The sequence below is a fragment of the Typopeltis vanoorti genome, chromosome 11, assembly GCF_054136105.1.
Source record: "Typopeltis vanoorti isolate ZY-2024b chromosome 11, IOZ_Tvanoo_1.0, whole genome shotgun sequence".
NCBI lineage: Eukaryota > Metazoa > Arthropoda > Arachnida > Uropygi > Thelyphonidae > Typopeltis > Typopeltis vanoorti.
In genome coordinates this window covers 88232216-88258874 of record NC_143559.1, presented here as the reverse complement: position 1 = coordinate 88258874, position 26659 = coordinate 88232216, and the positions used below count along the sequence as shown (strand labels likewise).

The window sequence follows — 26659 nt, the reverse complement described above, 5'->3', positions numbered from 1 at the left end:
TCTCAATTTGCTAGATGTGTTTCTTACAGAAAGGTTAATTTTTAGATGATTTTACAACCATGGCAGTGTGTGGGTAAAGTGAGGAGAAAAGCCAGAGGCTAGACACTGGAGAGGTAGATAGTAAGGGGGTTAGTCCCCAAAATTTGCACAAACAGACATAACATTGCCATGTCAGTTTTTTGAAAAGACTAATTGAAATCTTATTTATTATTAATTAGAATTATTAATTATGGAGAATTAAACTGTATTTAGTATTAAGTGCATGGTTTTAAAATTATGGGCAAATAAATTGTATTTAATATTAAGTGAATTATGGTTTATGCAAGCATATTCATACAACTAGTATATAATTATATAATTATATATTTTTTCCTCTCTAATACTGCTTGTATTTTGTTGAAGCTATTTTTAAATGGGCTATTGAGAATTAAAAAACATGGGAGTTAGATGTTTTAAGGATACTTGTGACATAAAGACTGAATAATATATGCATGTAAACACACAAAAGATATTTAATTAACCAAATATTTCGGTCTGGAAATAGCAGACCATCTTCAGTGGCAATACAAGAACAGTTTTAAAAAAATACAAGGTGGAATACTAACAATGGATCATTTAAAAACAGGACAAGCCGCGTGATGTTATATCACTAAGTATTAAAGGGAATATTTTTAAGCAGAGATATGATTGAAATAAAGATATTAATTAATAATATTAAATAACATAAAATTAATATGAATTAATGAGTTATCCTGATTAGACTTTCCCAGATTTTTGATATAGATATACAGTCATTCCGATTCAGGTTAGGATGATGGAGTAAGGCCTCTACACTTTCTTTGAATAAATGTTCAAATTTATAACGCGATCTATGTAAGAGGAGAGTTTTTGACCAAAGGATGTTGTGATTAGTTTCAATCCCATGCTGAGCCAATCCAGATTTTTCAGGTTTGTTGTGATGAATGGAGGATTGATGTTCTTGGATTCTTTTTTCAAGAGAACATCCAGTTTGTCCAGAATAGGAGAGATCACAGTTGCAGGGGAATTTGATAAACTCCAGGAAGAGACATAGTTGAGCATTTGTCTTTAGGAGAAGGAAAATGGGAAGATAATTTGTTAATAGGTGAATACATAGCTGTTAACTCATATTTCTTTAGAATTCTTGAAATAGGTTCTGAAATTCCGGAGATCTAAGGAATTGGAACTCGACGTATTGAATCTACGTTGTTTTGTGGTGGATTATAAGAATCGAGATGATATTGAGTACTCTTTTCGGAAAAGCCATTGAATTTCATGTGTTGTTGGATAGTAGAAAGTTCTTTCTGTAGAAAATTAGAAGTAGAACAATTAGTTCTACTTCTAATTTTTGGAATATTTGGTTAATTAAATATCTTTCTTGTGTTTATGTGCATATATTATTCACATGGGAGTTAGATTTAACTCATCACTGATATAGTGAGTAATGGTCATAACTAGGAAATTTTATCAACCCTGTGGTGCTTGTTATAACCAAGCAGTTTGACTGTGTGTGTGGAAAGAGAGAGAGAGATAGAGAGAGAGAGAGAATAGGAGGAATGGTTATTGCTATTGATTGCAGAAGAATTGCAATTAGCAAAAGTATAAGTTCAGCAAGAAAGTAGAGGTTAAGTGAAGCAGTGCATTTGAAGTTATCTGGTTTGAGATAAAAGCCTATAAGGCAAAATGTATAGTAGATTGATACTAATATTCAAGGATTCAAAATCAGTTGTGAATGGCATGTATTGGTAACTTGGCTCATTGTATGCAGGATGAGTAAGCATTATAGGGGACTTCAGCTATTAGGGCATAGATTGGAAGGAGGAAGAGGCACACTGGTGGAAGGAAATAGAATTTTTTCTGTCACTGACAGATAATCATCTGAAACAGCATGGAAAAGAAGGGAAAAAAGGAGGTTTGCAAATGTTGGAACTGGTGAGAGCATCAGACGTGATGTGGTAGTAACTAAACGTATTAGAATTTTCAGTTTAAAAAAAGTAGTCCATGTGAAGCTACAAACTGGGGGATTATCACAAACTCGGGAAGCTACTTGGAACAATGTGATGCAACATAACCTATGTTTGGAGCACTAATGCAATGTGAAGTATCAGATTGCATGCCCAAGGCCAGGTGGCTGTCAAATGAATGAGTAATATCATTAAACTGAAGATTAAAAAAAAATGTGTCTAGGGGTATGCTAAAGTAATCAGCTAACTCATGAACAGTACAGAGCTCAAGGGAAAAAAAAAAGGAAAACCATGGTGAGGAGAGTGAAAATCAGATTATGAGAGGAAATTAGTCAAGCAGGTGAAGGAATTCTAATGATTTGTTTCATTATGCAGTGGATAAAAAAGAAAAATGATGAAGACGTACTTTAATGAATACTGAGTCTGCTCAATGGCTCACTTTAGTGAATATAGGAGTGGACAAACCTGAGGTACCAGATACTGGACCATGCTTACTTCATGTAATATACATTCATTATATTATCTGTAGACTGGTCCATTCCCCCTTCTTTCTTCTTCCTTTTCTTCTTGCTCCTTGCCCCAATGCTATTAGAGTATTTGAGGATAAGGGGGTGAATCTTTCCTATTTTGCTATTTCATTTTGTCTTATGCAGCAAAAGACTACCTTCTCTCCAGGGGTATTAGATTCACATAGTAAGCTGAAATCCTAACCCACCTGGCCAACTTGGGATGAATTGGAACTGACGCCTGCCGGATATGTAGAAAGGACCTCTGCAACCTTACCACTTTTTTTTCTTGCAGTGATGTCTCTCCAAAATGTTAATATGGTTGTGCCTTATAATACATCTCATGCTGCATCGGTTGTCATGCAGAATAATCAGAGCCATGTTCAGGGCTCAGGCAGAGGGGCTTGTTCTAGAAGTATATTACATTCTCCAAAAAACATCAGAGATATTGCGAACGAGGAATATAGAAGGTATAGGATTAATCTTAGAGGGGAACTTGACATAGGCACAAGGAATGTATGGGGTATACAGATGGGTACTCTTGATATTGTCTGTAAAGAGATGGAGAGGTATAAAATTGGTATCATGGCAATTACAGAGACTAGATGGAATGGATAAGGTCACTTCAAAAGACAGGATAGTATACTAGTTGTTCATTTAGGAGGTGACTCAAAGCATCATGGGTAGCTGTGATACTGAAGTCAGTTCAGGCATGAGCCCTTCTTGGTTATAATCCCATTATTAATGGGATACTGTGTATTAGACTTAAGGTTCATCCTACCAATATGTCAATTGTGGTAGTTTATGCACTCCACACAGATAGGCCTGATGAAGAGAGTGAGGAATTCTGTGAAAACCTACAGACAGTTCTGGACTACCAGAGAGAGAGAGAGATATGTACTTTACATCTTAGGGGACTTTAATGCACAAGTGAGAAAGAATTAGGCCTCAGTGTGATGACATCTATGGACTGGGTGAATGTAATAGGATGTAAATCCATGCTAGCAGATTAGTTATTACTAATACCTGCTGTCTGTATATTGTTGCATGAAGTGCAACAATATACAGACAGCACTTGATATATCTAATAGCATGTATGACTAGTTATGTTATCAGTTGCTTTCATTTAAAAAAAAAAACAGTAGCTGTTAAAGTGTTCAGGTCTTGTTGTATGTTCTCTGTTGCTTTCCCTCTGACATTGCTGTGTTGATTGATGGTGAAATATGTCAAAGTTTGTCTAATTTTTTAATAAATTTACTTGCCTTACATTCTATGACTTATCCTATTAGTTATCACATCAGGAGAAAAAAAGAAGTTTGTCCACTCTAATCAAAGTCCCCCTACTATCCCCCCCACACCACCTTAATCTTCCTAATACCTTTTGTTTCTTCTCCATTTCTTCTGTTTTCCCAGCTTCCTTAGCTGCCATTAGAAATCATCCAAACCAAGATGTGACACCCCCACTCATTTTTCTATAGTTTGTTTGCATTGCTTGCATTTAAACATACTTAACCATCTGAGATAATAGTATCTACTGACTTACATATAAAATTATATATTTTTCATTCTAAATATAAGTTGAATTTAAAAAAAAAAAAAAAAAAAAAAAAAAAAAAAGAGGATTAGTCTAAGAAGCATAAAATAAAAAATTCCTAAATTAAACCAGTATAAATTATTTGAGAATATTCTTGCAATTCATGTTTTTGTAACATTTTTTATATCTGGTAAAAGAGGGCTTAATTTCCAAGTCACTCTATCTTCTTTAGATCAGAAGTCTCAGACCTCAAGACCACGCCACCTTTCAAAGTTTGAAAGTGGTACTTTTCTCACACCTCATCAAGGTGGAGGACACAATTTACTTTCTGCTTATAATTCTGGATCTAATATGCTGCAGGTATGTATTTTACTACTGCTGACATAATTTTATTTTTAATCATCCATCTGTGAGATCTTTTAAATCATTCTCTGAGACATACAATTGGCTATTCTTTATTTTTAATTTTTTTTCAAGGGTTTTGTTCAAGGGGTTACTTAGTACATTAAATGAAAGTATTGTATCACTTTCATGTAATAATATTGCTTCAGTTGTATATTTTATAATTGTATGTAGTATATAGTTTAACTGTAATTTATAATTGTATATAGTAGTACTACAAATAAAATAGACAACTGGGATTAAAAAGTAGTTGAAAAGATAAAGAGACAGGTGATTAAGGTGGCGACTGGTCTGTGGAATGCTCCCTGCAAGGTAAATTAAAGGTTTGTAGATTTCAAAGTTTAACTGATAGGTAAAAGATACTATTGATAGAAACAAAAAAAAGTTAGTAGATGGTTTCTATAAAGTAGCTGCAGAAGAGATTTTTTATTACATGACAGGATGAGTGATAGAGAGAGAAAAAACAATGGACTTTCCCCGAAGGGCTTTATAATAGTGTGGTTGGGAAGGTCATGAAGACTACATTTTTTGTTTGGAGTGTGGTGAATGGGTTAACTTATAATATCATACTTAATAGATCATAAGATACAAGTAGTATCTAGTTGGTTTCTTAAGACCTCATGTCTTTAAAAAAAAAAACCTTTAATGTGTTATTCTAATCAAACTTTCCCATATTTTTGATAAGGATAGGCAGTCATTCTGATTCAAGTTAGAGCAGTGAAGCATAGCTTCAGCACTCTCCTTAAATAAGTGTTCAAATTTATACTGACATGTATGTAGAAGGCTTGTTTCAGGTGAAGAATGTTGTGGTCTGTCTCTATTCCATGTTGAGCTAATCCAGATTTATTGGATTTTTTTGTGGAAAATATATGATTGATGTTCTTGTATTTTTTTTTTTTTCTATTGAGCATCCAGTTTGTCCGAAGTAGAAAAGATGGCATTCACTTGGTCTACACACCTGGAAGAGACATAGGAAGCGTTTATCTTTAGAAGAGGGGAAATACATTGAGAGTTTATTAATAAGAATAAAAGTCATTACTAAATCATATTTCTTCAGAATTCTTGAAATCGGTTCTGAAATGCCAGAGATGTTTGGGATTGGAACTCGATCATATTGATTCCTTGTGGTTTAGGTGACCCAAATTATATATTTTATAGAAAAATACTGTGATCTCTATGTGAGACTGGCTAACTCACCTTAAGTCCTTAATAAAAGGTGCTTTACATCTTGCTTGTGATTTGAACCTGGGTCTTTCAACCAAGAGGTATCATCAATACCAACTAACCTGCAGGGGACTCTCGATATAACATTACCCCCCCACACACTTTTTTTTCCCCTACATACTATAATTATGGTGTTTCTACTCTATTTTCTTAGAAAACTGGCAATGGATCTCACTGAAAATTCCATAACTTTTCAATATATAACTAAAATAAAAGCACTACAAACTTTCATATCTGAGCAATGTAACATTCATATTATTTACTCATAAATATTCAGAGGTCTAGTTTTTAATAGTGTTTTACCATTTGATACTATTGTTGGGAAGGCTGAAGATACCTCGTTCTACTCGGATTACACGCCAACCTGATGGATCCCTGGCATTCTCTGTTTACAGAAAACCCATGCATATAGGCAGAAACAGTCACCTCCCCCCCCTCTCAACAATATAGGATTATGAAAACTCTATATAACAAGGCAAAATCAATCAGTTCTGATAACTGTGCCCTAACTACTGAATTTGAGCATATTCTCAACACTTTCTTAGCCAATAGCTACAATCTCCATAAAATCCAAAATATATATAAATCCTGTAACTACAACCCCCCTCCCCTGTTTCCCCTTTAGAGCAGAAGTTATTCAAGTTATATCACCATTCCATATATCCAGGGCACATCCAAAAAATTCACTGAAATCCTAAGGAAATACAACCTTACGACTGCTTACACACCACATAAGAAATTGGCATCTCTTATCTGCTCTACCAAAGACCAATCACATTCCCCGGACCTACCAAGTATCTACCAGGTCCCTTGCAGTTGCAAACTTTCCTACTATGGCCAAACAGGCAGGACAGCCAATATCAGAATTCCTGAACACAAGGACTAAATCCAGTTCTACCAGTACATCCACTCAGGACTTGCTGACCATGCTTTTGGACACCCACCACAGGATATGCTGGAAGAAGGCAACTCTATTACACTGCAGTAAATACAAATATGAAAGGGCTATTTCTTGAATCTGTCTCAGCCCTGAAAAACTTTCCAAACCTCCTCAAATTTGGGTGCATGAGACTGCCTGAAATTTGAGAAGCATTTATCCTAAGATCTTCAGCGCAACGGCCAAGATTACCATTTAGTCCACTAGGGGACGCCATTTAGGACTCTAGGCCCAAATTTGGTTGCCTTTGTTCAGCCTCATTTTCCCAGTGTTATTGCCTGCATGCACATATCATTGTTTTTTGTGATCCCTGATGATGGCAATGTAACATTGGCGAAATATAGGAAAGTATTAATTACAGTTTTTATACTTAATATTTCAGTATATGCTGTTATTTCCTGAAAAATTATAGTTTTAAGTAGGATAAAAATAAATACCACATTGAAAAGAAAGTTTTACAAAGAATTAAAGTGGAGTATCATTTACAGGTTAACCATACTCAACTATACAAATGTTATTTAAAAAAAAAAGAAAAAAAAGGAAACAGTGTAAAAATAACAACCAAACCTTGATGTGTCTCGGTTTTAATTCTGAAGAGAACATTGACTGCTTCAGCTATGAAGGCATGTGGGAAAGCTTCTGCAAGAACAGAAAAATAAATACGCTGGTGGATACATGAAATTAAAGAAGAATGCATACCAAAAGTTCCTAGCAAATAAGTTAGCAGATGTCCTAAAAGAATAGAGAAAAATGTAAGAGAGTTAAGCTGTGTGCTAAAGTAGCTAAGCAAACTCATGGGAAGACTTTGGCAAAAACAAATTCAAAAAATTTTGCCAAGGTGGTAAAATTTTCAAAAGGGTATTGAAAAAGTTTAGAAATGAAGGAAGGAAAGAATCAAAGATGATAAAGGTGAAGATAAAGATATTCTAGATGTCAGGAGTAATTATTTTGAAGGATAAAATGAAACAAAGAGTGACAGAACAGTAGTAGAAAATATTCAAAAGGCATGTGAAAACAGGAGTATACATCAATACTTCAAGTAGAAAAGTTATCAAAAGTCTTAAATGTGGAAAGGCAGCAGGAATAGATATTTGATCAGAAATGCCCAAATGTACATGCAAGTATAAAAGTTTTGTGGTGACTACATGCATATTATAATGCAGAAGACCTGGACAGAAGGTTGAATTTTAGATAATTGGAGTAAAGCTCTTATAGTTCACATATATAAAAAAAAAATAGAAAGATATTTATGTAACATATTTAGATATTTATGTATTGGTTCAGGCCAGATAGAGGTTGTCAATATCCGATTTTCACTTTATCAAAAATAGGTTAGAAATTGTGGGAGTATAACAAGGATCTGTACCATAAGAAGGGAATATAACCAGATCTACAAAACCTTGGATCTTCCAGATCTATATATAAGTTTTATGGATCTCGAAAAGCTATGCGGCAAGGTACCCAGCAAAGAGCTTTCCAAAATGCTACATTTATATCCTGTAGATGGAACATTATGCAGAACAATATGTAATCTATTCTATGCATATGTAATCAATTCTTATCCCAGAATATGTAATCTATTCTTATCCCAGAATCTCGCATAAAAATCTTATTTTTTGAATTAATTCAATAACCATTAAACCCATTTAGAGATTGAATCTTCACACACCTTATAACCAAAATAAAAATATTTAATTTACAAACACAAATATATATACAAACATCAAATTAACCATGCAAGTGACAATGTATCAAATTTTCTTCAAACTCCAACTCCAAAACATAAAAAACACTTGAACTACATAACTTCCTTATAGTCACATATATCAACAGTTATTATCATATATATATATATTGACATATGGAACCCTAGTTTCTTTTCTCCTACAGAACTCATTCTCTTTTGAATTCACCCTTTTGAATTCAGGAAAAATACATAACACAAAACCTGATCTGTATATGACAACAACATAAATAATGAAATTCTTCTTGCTTCCTAAAAAATCAGAATACTGAAGAAAAATATTTATTTTCAATATGAAAGTAACATCAAACCCATTAAATGAACTATTAAAAATCTTATCAACAGTTTTATCACTTCAGAGCAACTTTGCTTTCTATATGAAACATCTGAAGAAATAACTAAATCCATATCAACTATTTCAAATCGCTTATTATACTGCAAATCCTAAATAAAACAATTTTATTGGACCCATTTTATATGAACTAGAGAGCAATAAAGTTCCTTTGAATTTCAACTGAACTTCATTTAACTTATCTCTTCTTAAAAGAATATGCTCTCTGTCTTTCATTTCTAACTTTCTTCTAATTTCTATTCAGACTTCATATATTGAAGACACAGAAATTCCACAATTTTTCTCTATGTGTTCCTTTTCTATTCCTGAACAGCTGAATGCCTAGCAACAGTTTGTAATGTTCTTTTTGCTCCTTCGCATGCTTTGAAAAGCAACTGAAAATTTTCCGTTTTAGTCCATTATTGTGTGTCACCATTACTTTCTTCAGCACCATGCTTGAAACCATGATAAAAGTCTTTTCCTAGTTCAGAAAACTTTAATTTTACAATCTTGTATGCACAGAGGTAAATTCATTTAATTATTTTCAGAATGTGAATGCAGCAGTAACTTTCTCTTCTCTTGTATAATTGACAACATATTTTGGTCTAGATACAAACAGCACGAACATGGCAAAACTTTTGACAGCTTATACAAAAATATAATTACACTCTGATATCTGACATAATAAAATTATTTTATATCTAAGCAAGACTTAAGTAGTCAGAAAAAATATCTCAAAATGTCTGGCTTGCAACATACAAAAAATAAACTTGTTTAAATAACTACTTTCATGTAATGTCTTATAACTAACTTGTTAACTTTAAATAAATTCATTTTTATATTTTTCATTTGTGGGACTTCTGCATTTTAATACAGATATCTTACACTATTTTTCAGTCGTAAATCAGTAGTTAGAATTGAAGGAGATACCTGAAAATCACTCTTGATATAAAATCAGGAGTAAGACAAGAGTGCACACTATTTCTTATTTATCATGTATGTAGATTGTATAGATTGCATCATGAAAGAAAGTGGCATTAAACCTGCTATTAGAATTGAAGATATCAAACTTATCCCTTTGCTTTATGCAGATGTTTTATTCTTAAACAAATTCAGTACTCAAATCTCCAGTATTCGCTAACAAAATTGAATAACAAATTTGGAATGAAAATCAGCAATAAGGAGACCAAAACTGTGAAAATAGGCAGGAATATTGAAAATTTCAACTGAATTCTTAATAGAGAACCTATAAAATAAAGTAAAATATTTCAGCTTTTAGGCACAGTTTTTAGTAATGATGTTAAATTAAATTTGCAATTAGACAACAGAATAAGCAAAGCTGGTATTGTTATGATCCAGTTGAATAAATTTATATGGAATAAGAGAGAAATTATTAGTTACAACTCAATGTTCTTACCAGTTTTAAGTTATGGATCTGAAAGTCGGGTTAGAAATAAAATACTTGATCAAAGATTAGAAACCACACATATGAGAGTTCTGAGGAAAATTATGGGAGCAAATGAACAAATGGCATCAATTGCAGAATCATGTGAAAAATATTAAAAATTAAAAAATGTTAAGAAAGAAACTGATATTGTTAGCATTCAGGTGTGTGTGCAGAACTGATCTCAGATAGTATGGTCACTTAATGGGGAGAGGAAAGGTTAGTAAAACAGGTGTTTCATGCAGTGATGGTGGTAGGAAATAGATCCAGAGGAAGAACCAGAGCTAGGTAGATTACTTCAGAAGTACCCTATTCTTCTTAAGTAGCTTCTCCAATTTGGAGGTTAGCAATCATGGTACACCAGAGTGTCCCTTCTTTTATCTCGTAATAGCTTGTTACCTATCCATTTCTTTACATCATCAACCCAAGAAGTTTTTGGTCTACCAGGAGATCTTTCCTCTAATTTTCCCTCCAATATTTCCTGAGACATTTTCTCTGCTGATCCTCTTAATATGTGCCCTACCATCTTGCACTTTCTCTTTATAAAGTCTTCTATGAGTGCTATTTTGGTTCCCATTAACTTCAATACCTCTTTATTAGTTTTTTCTCATTCCAAGAAATCTTCAGTGTTTTCCTATAGTGCCACATCTCAAAGGCCTGCAATTTCCTGATTATGGATTTTGTATATGTTCACATCTCACTCCATAATACAATGTGGAACATATATCAGCTAATGCCTTTTTATTCCCATATAGGGAGTAGGCCGTTTAGTCCTATCTAACTTTCGGAGACTAAGTGGGCAGTTCAATCTCCACTGGCAGCCAATTAGAGATAGCTGGCCTAAGGCTATCACTAATTAAGCAGCACACAGTGAAGAGAGACAGCTCAACAAGTGCCGCCATCTTGTGGTCATTAACACAATATATTTAATGTCTAAAATAATGTGGGTTCTACGGTCGATTTTCTTGAGTTGACGGGACGTAAAACCCGAGTTTCGAGGAGAAAAAACCGGTTGCCCTTGCCAGAGAGCGACTAACTCAGGAACCGGTCGAAAAATGACTTCGATAAATTTCCTCTAGTCGACGACAAGATTTGAAACAAAGTCTTCCTTTGTATGGTCAAGCACTGTGATGTGCAAATGCCACATCCGCTGAGCTACACAGGCTCTGGGACATACATAGGATTTTATTATTCTTATTTTAGTCTGTTTATTTATTCTGGAGTCATTAATAATTTATTATTCCAACAATATTTCTTTTGCCTTAGCTATTCTTGATTTTATTTCCATAACTGTTGTTCCATCTTCTGTAATCATTACTCCTAAATAAATATAGGCCTTTACATTTTGAATGAATTGTGTTGATACTCTTAAATTTGTGTGCTGCTGTTTTTTGCTTATTACCATATACACTCTGGTCTCTTTTTATGCGGATTTGAAGTTATGCGGTGCACGCTCACAGATACGAGACCTTTTGACACTTCTGTGCATGTCAACAGAAGGAGAATCCATTCCGGTAATAGGGTAATCTAGCGTTTCTCAAACTTTTCCTACAACGGAAACACTTCACAAATCCTGAAATTTTCATGGAACACCTTGGTTATTTTGTAATATATTCATTAATAATTAATTGTTAATTTAGCTGATTTTTTAATATTAATTCATAATTGATCATTAATTATTAATTAATTAAATTTGGCCCAATGGAGAAAAAAAGTACCAAAGAAAAACAATTTATTTGGAAATGAAAATTGCAATTTCAGATCGCTTAGCAAAAGGAGGGGGATCTACAGTGATTGGTTGGTAAACTTTTTAATTTAGGCGAATCTACTATAAGAGCGGCCGGCCTGGTTGGCCGAGTGGTTAGCGTATCCACTCTCCAGCCAGTAGGTTGCGGGTTCGAATCCGGCATAGGCATGGATGTTTGTGATTGTCTTCCACCTTCATACATTACTTCACCCAAGTATAGATATACTCTCCCAATATGGACTGGGTCACCATGGGAGTAGTAGACCCAAAACCTCCCGCAATGGGAGAGGCTTTCACCCTACAGTGGGTAGGAAAAAAAATAGGCTGTTCATCATCATCACTGTAAGAGCAATTAAAAAGAATGAAGTCACAATAAGAAAATCTGTCATTTCTGGCACAAAACTAAGTGCCATATTATCATCGTACTCAAGAGATGCTTTATTAGAAAATGCAGAATGAGCGCTCGTAATTTGCGTTGAAGAATTAACTCAAAGAAGAATATAAGTGGTTATTTAATTCAACAAAAAGCTCTTCGGTTTTATGAACAGATGAAGCAATTGGAGCTGTCTACTTCCGCTTCCCAGGCTGACAAAGAATTTTGGGCTAGCAAAGGATGGTAAGCCAGGTTTTTAAAAAGGAATGCACTTCATAATGTGAAGATTACAGGCAAGGTTGCAGCAACAGATGAAGAAGCAGCCAAAAATTTTCAAGAGAAGTTAGCCAAAATTATTTAAGATGATGGATATTGTCCCGATCAAGTGTTTAACGCTGACAAAACAGGATTGTTTTGGAAGAAAATGCCTAGTCGAACTTACATCGCAAAGTCTGAAGAAAAAGCAAATTGGTTTACAGCAAGCAAAGGTTGAGTAACGTTATTACTTTGTAGCAATGCATCAGGAGATCGAATGTTGAAACCCCTCCTAGTAAATCGATTTCTAGGATCATGTGCTCTAAAAGGCAAAGATTTAAAACAGCTGCCTGTACATTGGATGGCTAATACAAAGGCCTGGGTAACAACTGCTGTATTTACTGAATGGTTCAATAATTGCTTTGTACCAGAAGTGGAAACATACATGAAGCAAAAAGTTCTCTATTTTAAAGTTTTATTAATTGTTGACAATGCACCAAGTCATCCGCATTTAGAACATCCAAATGTGCAGGTCGTGTTTTTTCCACCCAATACAAAACGCATTATTCAGCCATTAGATCAAGACATAATTGCTACTTTTAAAAAATGTTACGTTAAGCACACTTTTAAATTTATATCGGATAAACTAGAAAATGAATCATTAACAGTAACTGATGTTTGGAAAAAAATTTCTATTTTGGACTGCTTAAATCATGTTGCATCTGCTATCGCTGAAATAAGACCACAAATTTTAAATGCTTGCTGGAAAGCAGCTTGGCCTGGATGTATTGCAAACAGTGCAACCATGCAAACATCTACATTATCAGATGAAATCATTACATTGCCACATGAAATTGGTGGAGAAGGTTTTGATACATTTAGCTAGAACGATATAGACGAATTGCTTGTGGATAATGCCTTAAGTGACGATGATATTATTGGATATCGATTAAATTTAGATATCGTCGAAGATCCAGAAAACGATAGTGAAGTGGAAGAAAAACCTCCACCTCACTGCAAATATAATTCAAGAAGGTCTTGAACTGTGCAATAAATTGGAAAATCATTTTCTTGTTAATGACACAAATTCTGAACGAGCCTTTAAATTCCAATGTGAGCTGAAGAACTGTATGTCTGGATATCACGAGCTGTATAAAAAATTAGTGAAATCATCATTGCAAAGTTTAATCACTGATTACATCATCACAAGAAATAAATCAGCACAGAAGGAGGGTGAAGCTAATTCTGTTTGTGAAGAACCATTACCATACAGTGTAATGTGATGCGCTGACTATCTCTTCTGGTGATGAAATGATTTTGCACCAGTTCTCAAACGTTGCCGAATATTGTCTAATAGTGACGATAATCTGATGACAAAATGTTAAAAAAAAAAAATGTTACTTTTCAATAAAATTAAATGCATAAAGCTTTAAAACAAACTTATAATTTTTATAAACTTTTTTTTATTAAATTTTAGGTTTATTTTACTTCATTGCTTCGGTTTTATGCAGTTTTAGAAAATTATGGAACGTATCCCTGATTTTTCAATGTAAGTTTAGGCCTTTTTTGTGTGATTTTTTATATGTGGTTTTTTGTGGAACGTATCTACCGCATAAAAAGAGACCCACCTGTACTTGGTTTTAGCTGTCATTTTAATACTAAGCCATAATTCTGACTGTTTTTGATTAGTATTTCAACCATATTTTGTAACTGTTTTTGATTTTGCTATGAACACCAAATCATCAGCAAATCCATTATTGTTAATTCTAATGCCATTTATTTTTATTCCCATTTCAATTTCTTCAAATTCTTTCATTATCATTTCACTATATGTGTTGAAAAGTATAGGGAATATTATAATTCTTGTCTCACTTCTCTTTTGATATGTATTGTTTCATTATTAATTTTCTTTATAATTTGTGTCTTCTGATTCCAGTATAATTCTATTATTATTCTGATGTATTTTGTATCAATTTGAATGTCTTTTAATACTTCTATTAACTTTTCATGGCTTACTGTGTCAAATGCTTTTTGAAAGTCTATGAAGCAGAGATATATATTATTATTTGTTTCTATTGATCTTTCAATAATTATTTTTTAATTCACAAATGACATTAATTGTACTTTTTCCTAACATGAATTATTTTTGTTGTTCATCTATATGGAATTTAATTCTTGAAAACATTCTATTATTATTATTATTATTATTACGGGCAACTCCAGGGAGCCGACAGACTCATCGAGGGAGGCTCTAACATCATGTCAAGAACAACTATTTGACATTCACACATTGAATTTCTATCAAGTGTGATTCTATCAAGGTATGATAGAATCACACAAGGTATGATTCTATCATACCCTACCTTGAACTCATTCACAGTCATGGCACCCACAACATACTCTGGCAGCTTATTCCACTCATTCACCACTCAAAAAGTAAAAAACCCAGCTCTAACACCCTTACTAACCACATTCTAGCCCAGCTTCCATGGATGTCACCTAGTCCTAACACAACTAGTCCTGTTCTTAAAAATATCCCCTGAATTAATCCTATAGAAACCCTTCAACAATTTGAATGTCTCGATCATATAACCCCTTTTCTGCCTATCGACCAATTTCTGCAACCCACAAATCTTCAACCTGCTTTCATAAGGTTCATTCCATAGACCTGCTATCATCTTGGTCACTCGCGTCTGGATCCTCTCCACCTCCTCCCCATCAAGAAGAAACCCTGGCACCCAAATCTGGGCACAGTAGTCAAGATGGGGAAGGCTCGATACATAGAACTAATAACTTGCTTGTCTCTGCTTGTCAAAGTATTCTTCAGTAACCAAGTGATTTGATGAGCTGATTTATCCACTTTTGCAATGTGCCCCCTAAACTTCAACTCCCTATCCACCAACACTCCTAAATCCCTGGCCTCATCAATCTCCTGGAGTATAGTTCCACCAATGTGGTATACTGTTGCTAATCTTTTCACCCCAAAATGCATAACCTTACATTTTGCCACATTAAATTGACATCCATTTTCCTTAGCCCAGTCCTCCAAACTATCCAAATCATCCTGCAAAATTTTGACATCCTGTGCACTAACTATTGCTCTACCCAACTTTGCATCATCAGCAAACAAGTGAACACTTCCTCTCAGATCCTTTCCTATATCGTTAATGAACAAGTTGAAAAGTAGTGGTCCAAGAACAGAACCCTGCGGCACACCACTAGTCACAGGCCATCTTTGGGACTCTACTCCTGAATAAACCACTGTCTGATATCTCTCCATCAACCCCCCTCCTATCCATCTCACCAACCCTATATCCATCCCCATATGCTGCAGTTTACTGATTAGAATTCCATGTGGTATCCTGTCAAAGGCCTTAGCAATCACTAAGTAGAATGATCCAGTAGAATCACTGTAAACCATTACCCTTATCCAGTTCAGCCGTTACTGAGGCATGATCTATCCTTCCCAAAACCATGTTGTCCCCCCATACAGTATCCCATTTTCATCTATCCAATCCTGTATTTTTCTCTTGACTAATTTTTCCAAGACCTTGACATTTCCTGATATGCTAATCGGTCGGTAATTTACAGCAGTCTTGGAACCTCCTTTATGCAGTGGAACTATTCCCCCCCCCCCTTGGGACTAACCCAGACCCGAGACTCAAATTAAACAAAATGGTCAAGGACACTGACAATTCTTTAGCCACTTCATGTACGATACGAGCTGGTATACCATTCAATTCCCAGATGTATTGACATTGAGGTTTTGTAATAGACTATTCGATTCCACTTCATTCACCACAATTCCTGTATAATCTATTGGTTCATTCATTCCTGCAATGTCATCACCTGGATAATATACTCTTGCAAAGTGCTCGCTCAGTAATTCAACTATATCAACTGATTCGTTTACCTTCCTACCATCAGCAGTCTTTAAAATCATTCTGCCATATACATTTTTTCTTTTACTTGCAACATATCGAAAAAACTGTTTGGGATTCTTTTTAGCCTGCATGGCTAATGTTCTTTCATAATCCGTTTTTGCTTTTCTTACCACTCGTTACCCTTCTGGCCTACGCTTTATACCGTTCATGTGCCTGTTGGTCACATTTATCCTTAAATTCCCTCCACAGTTGTTTCTTTTTTTGCAGCTCAAGCTTAATGGTGTTATTCATCCATTTAACCCCAACTTGATTTATTATTCAGACTCTAGGTATACAGTCAGCCATGCCTCATACAAACACTTCTTAACTGCCTCCCATGCACTATCAACATCTAGCCCTTGCAGTTTTACATGCCATGGCACTGAACCAATCAAACTCCTAAGCTTGTCATACTTACCAGCCCGATAATTCCACATGTACCTTGTTTTAATTGTAAATTCCACACCATTAGCCACCTCCCAAGTCAAGACCCTATGAACACTCTCACCAATTGGTAGCAATGCGGTCATATTCGTTACAGCCAAATTCTCAGATGCAATTACTAGGTCAAGCACTCTCTGACCCCTAGTATTTTCCATTACATGCTGTCACAGACAGTTATCCCTTAATAACTGCATAAAATCCAGTTCCTTCCTCCCATGTGTTCTCTCCTACTTCCAGTCAATGTTACCATAGTTGAAATCTCCGATAATAATTACACTCCTTCCACTCATTTCTTCTATTTGCTTATGCATACTATCTCCACCATCTATTCCATCACCTGGTCTATAGCAGCACCCAACTGTATATTTTGTTCTGCTAGTTTCAATCTCACACCAAATAGCCTCAAATGTGCTCTTTTCTCTATCCTGCAGTTCCACTTCCATTCTCCTTGGCTGTAGCTCATCAGCTATCATCAATAACACTCCTCCCCATTTTATTCTTCCTGTTACTCCTGAACACACCAAACCCCTCACATTCAATCCCACTAGCTATATCATCTTCTGTCAGCCATATTTCACTAATTGCAATAACCTGTGGCCTGGAAGTGCCAACCAAGGCCAAAAATTCTTCCTTCTTGTTCCTAATACTTCTGGCATTAGTAGACATGAATTGTAGACGCCCATTTGTCCCATCCCTATTTTGATGCCTTATTCTAACTATCCCATTCTGATTTATTGTCTTTCGTACTCGCTCGGGCATATTACATACATTCATACACTCAACTGTCTCCCTAAAGTCTGCATATCTACTCCCCCCCCCCCTTCCTTAATAACTCTAGTTTCTCTGATCTGCACATCCACTTCTACAAATCCATTCAAATGTAAACCATCCATCTTATATAAATTCTTTCGCCCATTGAACTCACTCCACACATCCACAAATTCCACACCACTCCTCCTGCATAATTTACTACATAATGTCATTAGCAATTATGGTCCTCCTTCTATACTCTTCACTGTCATACCGCGGAAACAGACTCACCATCCTAACTCTCTCACTCTTCTCTTTTGCTACCGCAAGCACTTCCTTCAAATCCTCTCTCATAGCCATTTTGTCTCCTTTCAAATCATTTGTATCTGCTGCTTTTGTATTCTAATTGAGTTGCTTACATCCTTAACGTTCGCACTAGGTTGGTACGATTTTGTTAAACTCTCAACTATCACACCTCTTACTAAAGAATCTTCATACAACACTCACTGTCATACTCTTATTTTTCCTATCATACTTTTGCCGTTTATTAGTCGGTACGCTCGGTAAACATTTTTGCCAACGCTCCAGCTGCCAATTTGCCCTGTGTATCACTCTGCGTAACCGTGTGATCTCACTCATTTCATCAGTCTCATCATTTTTATTTTCCGTTAATTCCTTCATTCATTCTGTATGTTTACCTTCTTTCTCACTTTCAATGCAACTCTCACAGCTATCTGGTACTACCTCGCAAATATCACTGCATTCATACATCACATAATCACTATTTTCTACATTCTCACTTTCAACAACGATATCACCCTCACGACCTGATACACTCTTTAAATCCTCACATTCCTTAAACTTTCTGTACACATTCACTCTACTATCGTTGTTTAACCAGACTCCAACCACTCTCTTCAATGCATACATTTCGCAAATGGTACACTGAATCAAATCCTTTAAATTAAAATTTTTTGACAAAAACCTGGATGCCATCTCTGTATTTCTCTTCATGGGGAGCCATGTGCACAAATAATCGTATCTATCAATTTACTAATTAAAATACTCAGAAAATATACAAAAATCACCCAGACACACTAAGATACAAAAAGTAAATAATACTATGTAAGATTCAAGCAAATTTACCAATTATTATCTTTTATTCTATCTTTATTTTTAATAAATTTTTAATAACATAAATTAATTATTTATTAATTAATAAATAAATTATTAATAAAAGATATTCTATCTTTTATTATTTTCATTAGTATTCTTGAAGCATGGGATATGATACTAATTGTTCTAAAATCTTTACATTTTGCTGCATTATTATTTTTTGATATTGGAATGCAAATCGATTTTATGATGTCTGCTGGTAGTATGTGTATGCCTGTATCATATATATTCTGTATTATTTCTAGTAAAAAATCTGTTTCTTATTTCCTTATGTCTTTTATTAACTCATCCGTTTCCCATGCTCCATTTCCCATGTTCCATCACATCTCATCATTTTGCCATTAGGTAGTTCTTTTTTTGTACTTACTATTTCTTCTTTAAGTATATGTGGATTATTTGAATGCACACTCATCATAAGTTTGTAGACCTGTGGTCATTATACAGTTCTCTTAGATATTCCTTCCATCTTTGTATCTTGTCTTCTGAATTTATAATTAACATTCTTATTCCTGTCTTTTAACTGTTGGCTTGTTATTTCCTTTTGGTTATTAAGAAATTTTAATATCGAATGTAACTACAATTTTATTTTCTTTATTAATTTCTCTACTTCTAAGCAATTATTATTGATCCATCTATGTTTTTCTTCTCTATATTTATTTTTTTATTTGTCTATATAATCTTTTATATTCTTCATTTCCACTAGGGTTATTTTTCCAGATTCTTCTTTTATCCATTAGTTCTAGTATCTTTTCAGTCATCCACGTTGTTTTTTAATCGTGCTCTTTGTTTTTCCAATACATTTTTCTGCGGCAGTCAATATTGCTTCTTTTACCTTAATCCATTTGTTGGAGTCTTCTTTCTTTTCAATATAATGTGCTATATTATTCTGAAATAAAGTCTTGGTGTTACTTTAATAAATTTAGTTTAATCCTTTATCCAAGTGTGAGCAAACAAAGTTTGCGCCTGAAAGTATCTTCAGGACTGGGGTAAGGTGGTACAACACCAGGGAGACTCCTTGCAAAGGTGGAGCAAGCTACCAACACTCCTATCTCATTTTGCAAGGAGTCGCCCTGGTGTTGTACCACCTTACCCCAGTCCTGAAGATACTTTCAGGCGCAAACTTTGTTTGCTCACACTTGGATAAAGGATTAAACTAAATTTATTATATTCTAACCAAGTGAAAAATAAACTTTCAACATCTTCCTCTAAATCCAGAGTAATTTATTAAAAAGATGGCACACCAATTGGCAACTCCTATAGGTTGAGATGACCTTGCTAATACTTCTGACTGGTATCTCCACTTGGGCCTGGCTCCCACTGAAGAGACCTCAATAAAGGTCGAAACTAGTCTGGGTAGTGGCTCTTCCCTTAATGCATAACATTATACATATCCGCAAGGAGATGTGTTTTGCATTATGGGAGATATTGAGATAGGGGTGTTGGTAGCTTGCTCCACCTTTGCAAGGAGCCATCCTGGTGTTGTACCACCTTACCCCAGTCCTGAAGATACTTTCAGGCGCAAACTTTGTTTGCTCACACTTGGATAATGGATTAAAGTAAATTTATTATATTCTAACCAAGTTGAAAAATAAACTTTCAACATCTTGGTGTTACTGCTATTTAATTTATCTGTATCCCACTTGAATGTTCTAAATCTGTTAGTTATCTTTTTTAACTTTATATTTATTGTAATTCTCACAACTCTATGGTCTGATCCACAGTTGGCACTTGGTAACTTTTGCATTTGTTATTCCATTTTCATATCACTGACTGTTCATATTAAAATCTGTTTGATTAGTATGTGTACCATTGGTGGATAGTCATGACAGCAGACTAACAGCTGCAAAGGATATAGTGGAATTATTTAACAAGCATGAGCAAACAAAGTTTGCACCTGAAAGTATCTTCAGGACTGGGGTAAGGTAGTGCAACACCAGGCAACTCGTTGCAAAGGTGGAGAAAGCTCTCACTACTTCTATCTCAGTATCTCCCATAATGCAAAGCACATCTCCTTGCGGATATGTGTAATGCTATGCATTAAGGCAAGGGCCACTACCCATACCGGTATGGGTAGTGGCCCTTGTATGGCCCTTGGCAAGTATTGGAAGAATTGGAAGTGAAAGAAACAGAGGTGTATCAGATGTTGGTTGGGTTAGATATGAATAAGACTATGGGAATGGATGACATATCACCATGTATGCTTAACCCTTTAACTGCTATGGTCAAGTTAACTTGAGCCCGGAAAAAATGGTGACCTTGCTACGATCGAGTTAACTCGATTTGAACTTTCACTGTGTAATACTCATTTAATTTAGTTTGTGAAAGCATTTGAATTGAGTGGGCTTATAGTGCCATCTCTTAGGATTAGAAGGAACTAATTTTCAAGCTTCTGTCTGCTTTGTGGCACTATCTTCGTAAAAAATTGTGAGACCATGAACAATGTTATCAGAGCCGTCCTCGACAACAGGAGCCAGGTGATCACGTGATGCGGTGATTCCAGGGTTAGTAAAAATGGCTTCGACAAGCAGACAGCAGCGTTCTGTTATTGAGGCGGAATTAGTAACACTGATTTCAGTGTTACTAATTCTAGTGCATCCGCGATAAAGAAATTGTACTGACGCTTCATTGTTTTCAATGGCGCGATACAAATTTTTGTTCAACAGTTCACTAATTCAATAATGATAATTCAGTTATTTCAGCAATTATAGATGATGGTTCAACTGTTTTCAATTTTTTCAAACTATTCTCCCCCCCCTTCATATAATGCAACATATTGCTGACGAAACTAATAAATATTATGTATTTTTGAGTCAGAAACTATCACCAGCACCCCAATCTCGTTTGCAAAAATGGAAAAATACTACCCCAGAGGAATTATATATATTTTTTTGGAATCATAATGCTTATGGGTAGGATAAAAAAACTAACAGTAGCAGAATATTGGTCCAAGGATCCCCTCATAGCTACTCCACAGTTCACAGACTACATGTCTAGGGACAGATTCCTTTTACTTTTATATATTTTACATTTCAATGACAATGAAACTCGGGTTCTGGGACAAAGACTACACAAACTACAACCAATTATTGATCATCTGAGAAAAACCTACAGTGAAGTATTTATCCCTTTTCAAAATATATGTATTGACAAGAGCTTAGTACTGTTCAAGGGCCACCTCCAGTTCAAACAGCATTCCTTCGAAAAGACAGATTCGGGATCAAAGTTTTTGTGTTGTGTGACTGTGAGACTGGATATATGTTAGATTTTGTAGTGTACAAAAGGGGTAACTACAGACATTATTCCAGAATGTGAATTTGGGATTTCTGGGGCCCTGGTGCAAAAACCCTAGTGGCAAAGTATTTGCAGAAAGGGCACACATCGTGGTTAGACAATTGGTATTCTGGCCCTCTTCTATATGACTGGCTACATAAAAATGGTACCAATGCATGTGGGACTGTTAGGAAAAACAGGAAATGGTTGCCGAAACTGAACAAAAATTTAGACAAAGGACAGGTAAAATCCAGACACACAGATAATGTGATGATGGTAAAATGAATTGATAAACGGGAAGTTTGTATGTTGACCACACTCCACTCAGACTCTATGAAACAATCAGGGAAAGTTGACAGGACAACAAACATGCCAATAATGAAACCTGAATGTGTGTCATTGGATTATAATAGGACGGACTATGGGGCCTGTGGACAGGACAGACATGATGGTCAGTTCTAAATTAATGGGATAAAAATCCCTTATTATTATACTGCCAGTATGCAAAACTTTAAGATCGAAAACTACGATCTAAGAGTTTCATGCTGACGAACTGTCAGCGAATCCAAGCATAAGTGACCCTTGGTAATACCACACCAAGGCAACTCGAAGCAAAGGTGGAGCAAGCTCCCTCTTTATCCTTGATATTGCTTGATAATTAACTTTGCCAGAAAAAATAGCCATTTGACTTTTCATCTTAGATGGTCAGTTCTCTTGAATGTGTGCTAAAGGCCTTCAAATGGTATAGAAAATTCTTTTTCAATCTCTTGGATCTTACTGTTTTCAATTCACGTATTTTGTATAATGTACATACTGGTGAAAATATCACACATGCTAATTTTCATTTGACTCTCATCAGAGAAATTTTTCAAAAGTTCCACATGCCAACACCAACCACTACATCTGGACGACCATCACAGGGTGACGAACCCCTCAGACTGAGGGAAAGACATTTCCTAATACCTATATCACCCACACCCAAGAAAGCAAATCCCACTAGGCATTGTCATGTGTGTTTATATACCACATTGGAGCAAAGAAAAAGAAAAGAGAGCCGGTACATGTGTGCCAAATGTGGTATAGCCTTATGTGTACACCCCTGCTTTCAAAATTACCACACACTACTAAAGTATTGAAGTATTTTGGGGGAGGTGTTTCTCACCTCCCCCAAAATACTTCAAAATTTATCTTCAAATAAATTTCAAGATGAATTTTGGACATCCCTAACTTGAAAATAAAATTCCTATATAACAGTTTTGTTCAGTGACTTCAATTTATACAAGAAAACAGTGCAAAAATGTGTAATACATTATAGTAACTATTTATATTATTATAAAATATTTTATAATTGTGAAAATAACTTAGCAAGGAGGATCATGCTGGTTATTTAGTATCTCGGCAGTTAAAAGATTAAGTAATGTGCACCACAGTTGGTTATGCCCTTGACCTGGTTATTTAATGAAAGTCTTGCAGTGGGTAGGATTCCTAAGGAGTGGAAAGAAGGCAAAATAGTACCACTCCACAAGCATGGTTCTGAGACAGAAGTATCCAACTATAGGCCAGTCTGTATAACTGCAGTTCTGGTCAAGATGCTGGAGAGATTGGTAAGGAATAGAATTTGGTAAGGAATAGAATACAGAATTGGGTTGATGGACATGGCATTCTTTATGATGGTCAGCAAGGATTTGTAAAGGGTAGGCTGTTTCAGTAATTTACTTGCATTTTATGATAAGGTGACAAGTGTATTAGATAAGGGAGAATCATATACAGTGATATTCTTAGACTTTGCAAAAAGTGTTTGATAGATTACCACATGGTAAGTTGATGTACAAGCTGCAGAGGATGGAAATAGGTTAGATAGATCAGAGATTGGTTCTCTGAACGATACCAGCAGGTTGTGTATGATGGAGCACTGTCTCAAAAAAGCAGGGTAACCAGTGGTGTGCCCCAGAGTTCTGTTCTTGGGCTCCCCCCCCTTGCTGTTTAACTTATTTGTAAATGATATATCATGTGGACTGACTGGGGATCTTCAGTTATTTGCTGATGATGCAAAGTTGAGAAGAATTATAAGTAGCACTGCTGATGTTATTACCTTTCAGGAAGATTTGAATAGACTTTTTACTTGGACAAATGAGTAGGGTTGTAGTTTTAATATCAATAAGTGCAAGTTGTTCCATTTTGAAGTGCAGAAATATAAGGCTGTGTACTATATCGATGTTGCTTTACTGTTGGAAGTGGATGAGATTAGAGATTTGGGAGTGATGGATGACAGTAATATGCCTTCTAGACTAAAGTTTAGAGGGCATATTACTAGTATTGCAAAAGGTTGCACATCGTAGTGCTGCTATGATAAGAAGTACTCTAACATGCAAGGATAAGGAAGTGTGCCGCTTGTGCCTCTGTATAAGGCACTGGTCAGACCACATTTGAATCATTGTGCTCAGATCTAGTCACCTGGTTTTCGGTGTGATATGGAGACATTAGAGAGGGTCCAGAGTTGAGTGACTAAGACAATGTCAGGAGTTTGGAATGCTGGCTATGGAGAGAGGTTGAAGATATGTGGATTGCAGATTTTGGTGGATCGGAGGAAGAGAGGTGATATAATAGAGATGTTTAAGTTAGTGAGAGGACTTTATCAGATTAATCCAGAGGGGATTATAAAAAGAGTAGAAGTTGAGGGGAGAAAAACCAGTGGTCATTCCTGGAAGTTATGTAAAAGTTTGGTGAAGAAGGGTGTGAGGAGTAGATTTTTTACATGGAGAATTGTCAGTGTATGGAACGCATTACCAGAATTTGTTGTTAATGCAAGGAGTGTTAAGGACTTTAAGATTCTATATGATAAATATGTTGTCAGTTGAATGAACCTCTCACGATGAGTCTATAAATTCCATGTAATAATAATAGAGGGTGTAATAATAATAATAATTGGGAGATCTCCACGTATACCTTTTTCTTTTTGTTCATAGGAATTGTTTGCAATTATCAGTTTATACTTTAAACAAAATTTGATACATCTATCACTTCTGTCATTTCTTATGCCATATTCAGATGGGTCTACAACAAAACTTATTCTTTCCTTTCCTATTTTGTCATTCCAGTCACCCATAATGATTAGCACCCTATCTTGGACACCAGAAGCAAAATATTAGATATGACAATATTGGAGTGTTCACAGGTAATAGGTAAATTTGAAGGAATACTGTTGAAAAGAGATGCAACCTTAATCATACTGTCCAATTGTATTGCACACATGCGCATCTGTTATACATTCCTTAATGGTGCATATCAGAGAAATGATGATAAAAGTTTAGTACAGGCTTCATGGAGAGAGAAAGAAAATACTTGCTTACTAAGCGTACGTGTGTTCAACAATACTGTTATTATAAAAGCAGATAAATGGTGTTTTGTTAGACAATACAAAATACCATTAAAATATACATTAGAACTCAAGAAACTTTTTTAACAATATCTAGGAATGGGGTAAGTTAGTATTTTCAATTATTTCTAAACAGTTCCCTCCTCCTGTTGGAGAATGTATGATTGGTCCTTGATTCAGAGCAGTTAATTCAGTCACAGAGCTTATTCCTTTTTCTTTGAACCACATGGAGAATTGGTTGCTATTAATTGTTTTCAAAGCTTGATTTCACTTTTGGATGTTATCAGATATCTCTAGTGAAAAAAAAAGAACAAAGATGCTATTTAGTATTTGCATTTATCACACAATGCCAAAAATTCCATATAGTACACATGCAACTCAAGACAGAAAATTTACAAGCATTGTAAGGGAAGTTAAGTCATAATATGAAAAGAAGTTGAGTGCAAACTTAAAGGCAACCCAAAAGAATTTTATTGTTATGCTGCAACTAACAAAAGAGTGAATGTGGAAGAATAACTTTTCTGAATGCAAACTGTACCATTATGTCAGAAGCAGATGTAATTGGAGATGTAAGGTATGTAACATGGTGCACAGTACAACCACTACATTGGATGAAGAGATTGAGGTGCATTAGATCTAGAACTGTTGCATAACCTGGATAAGAATTTGGTAAGGATAGATGGGAAATCAGCATGTATGCTTAAGGAATGTTCAGCTGAACTGGCTAGTCCTTGAGTTCTTTGCATAATTCAAGTCTCAGCTCAAGAAGTTCTTACAAGAATGGAAAGAATATATAGTAATCCTGCTCCATAGGAGTAGTGCAAAGAGTGATTTATATAATTGTTGACCTATCAGTATCTCTGGAATGGTTGTAAAGATTTTAGAGAAGTTGGTAAGAACTAGCATGCATAAAGATGTGCTACACTTTGCAAAAAAGAACATCATCATTTTATTAAAGGGAGTCATGTCTGAGAAATTTGCTCTTATTTTGTAATAATGATAACATTATTAGGCTGATTATTAAAGAACTAAACCAGGAATCAGTAAACAAAAAAATAAACATAAATGGATGGAACACGTTGAAAGAATGAAAACAGAAATATTACCAAAACAAGTAGTAAATTACAAACCATTAGGAAAAAGAAAACCAGTTAAGATTTTGTCGTTAAGATTAGGGTGGTTAATCAAAATTTCACAAGCTTCTTTCAATTTCTGTTTACATTTTGGAAAATTATGGAGAC

The 26659-nt window shown here is 35.1% G+C and overlaps 1 protein-coding gene across 2 annotated transcripts in view; it reads left to right on the top strand.

Moving 5' to 3' along the window:
- The window catches only part of LOC150101832 (uncharacterized), a 572233-nt gene that overhangs the window by 19000 nt on the left and 526574 nt on the right, over positions 1 to 26659 (top strand). For both annotated transcript variants that reach the window (XM_090400015.1, XM_090400014.1), the window contains exon 3: positions 4255 to 4382. In XM_090400015.1, coding sequence (XP_090256141.1) covers positions 4255 to 4382 — 128 coding nt within the window. The remainder of the gene's footprint in view (positions 1 to 4254; positions 4383 to 26659) is intronic.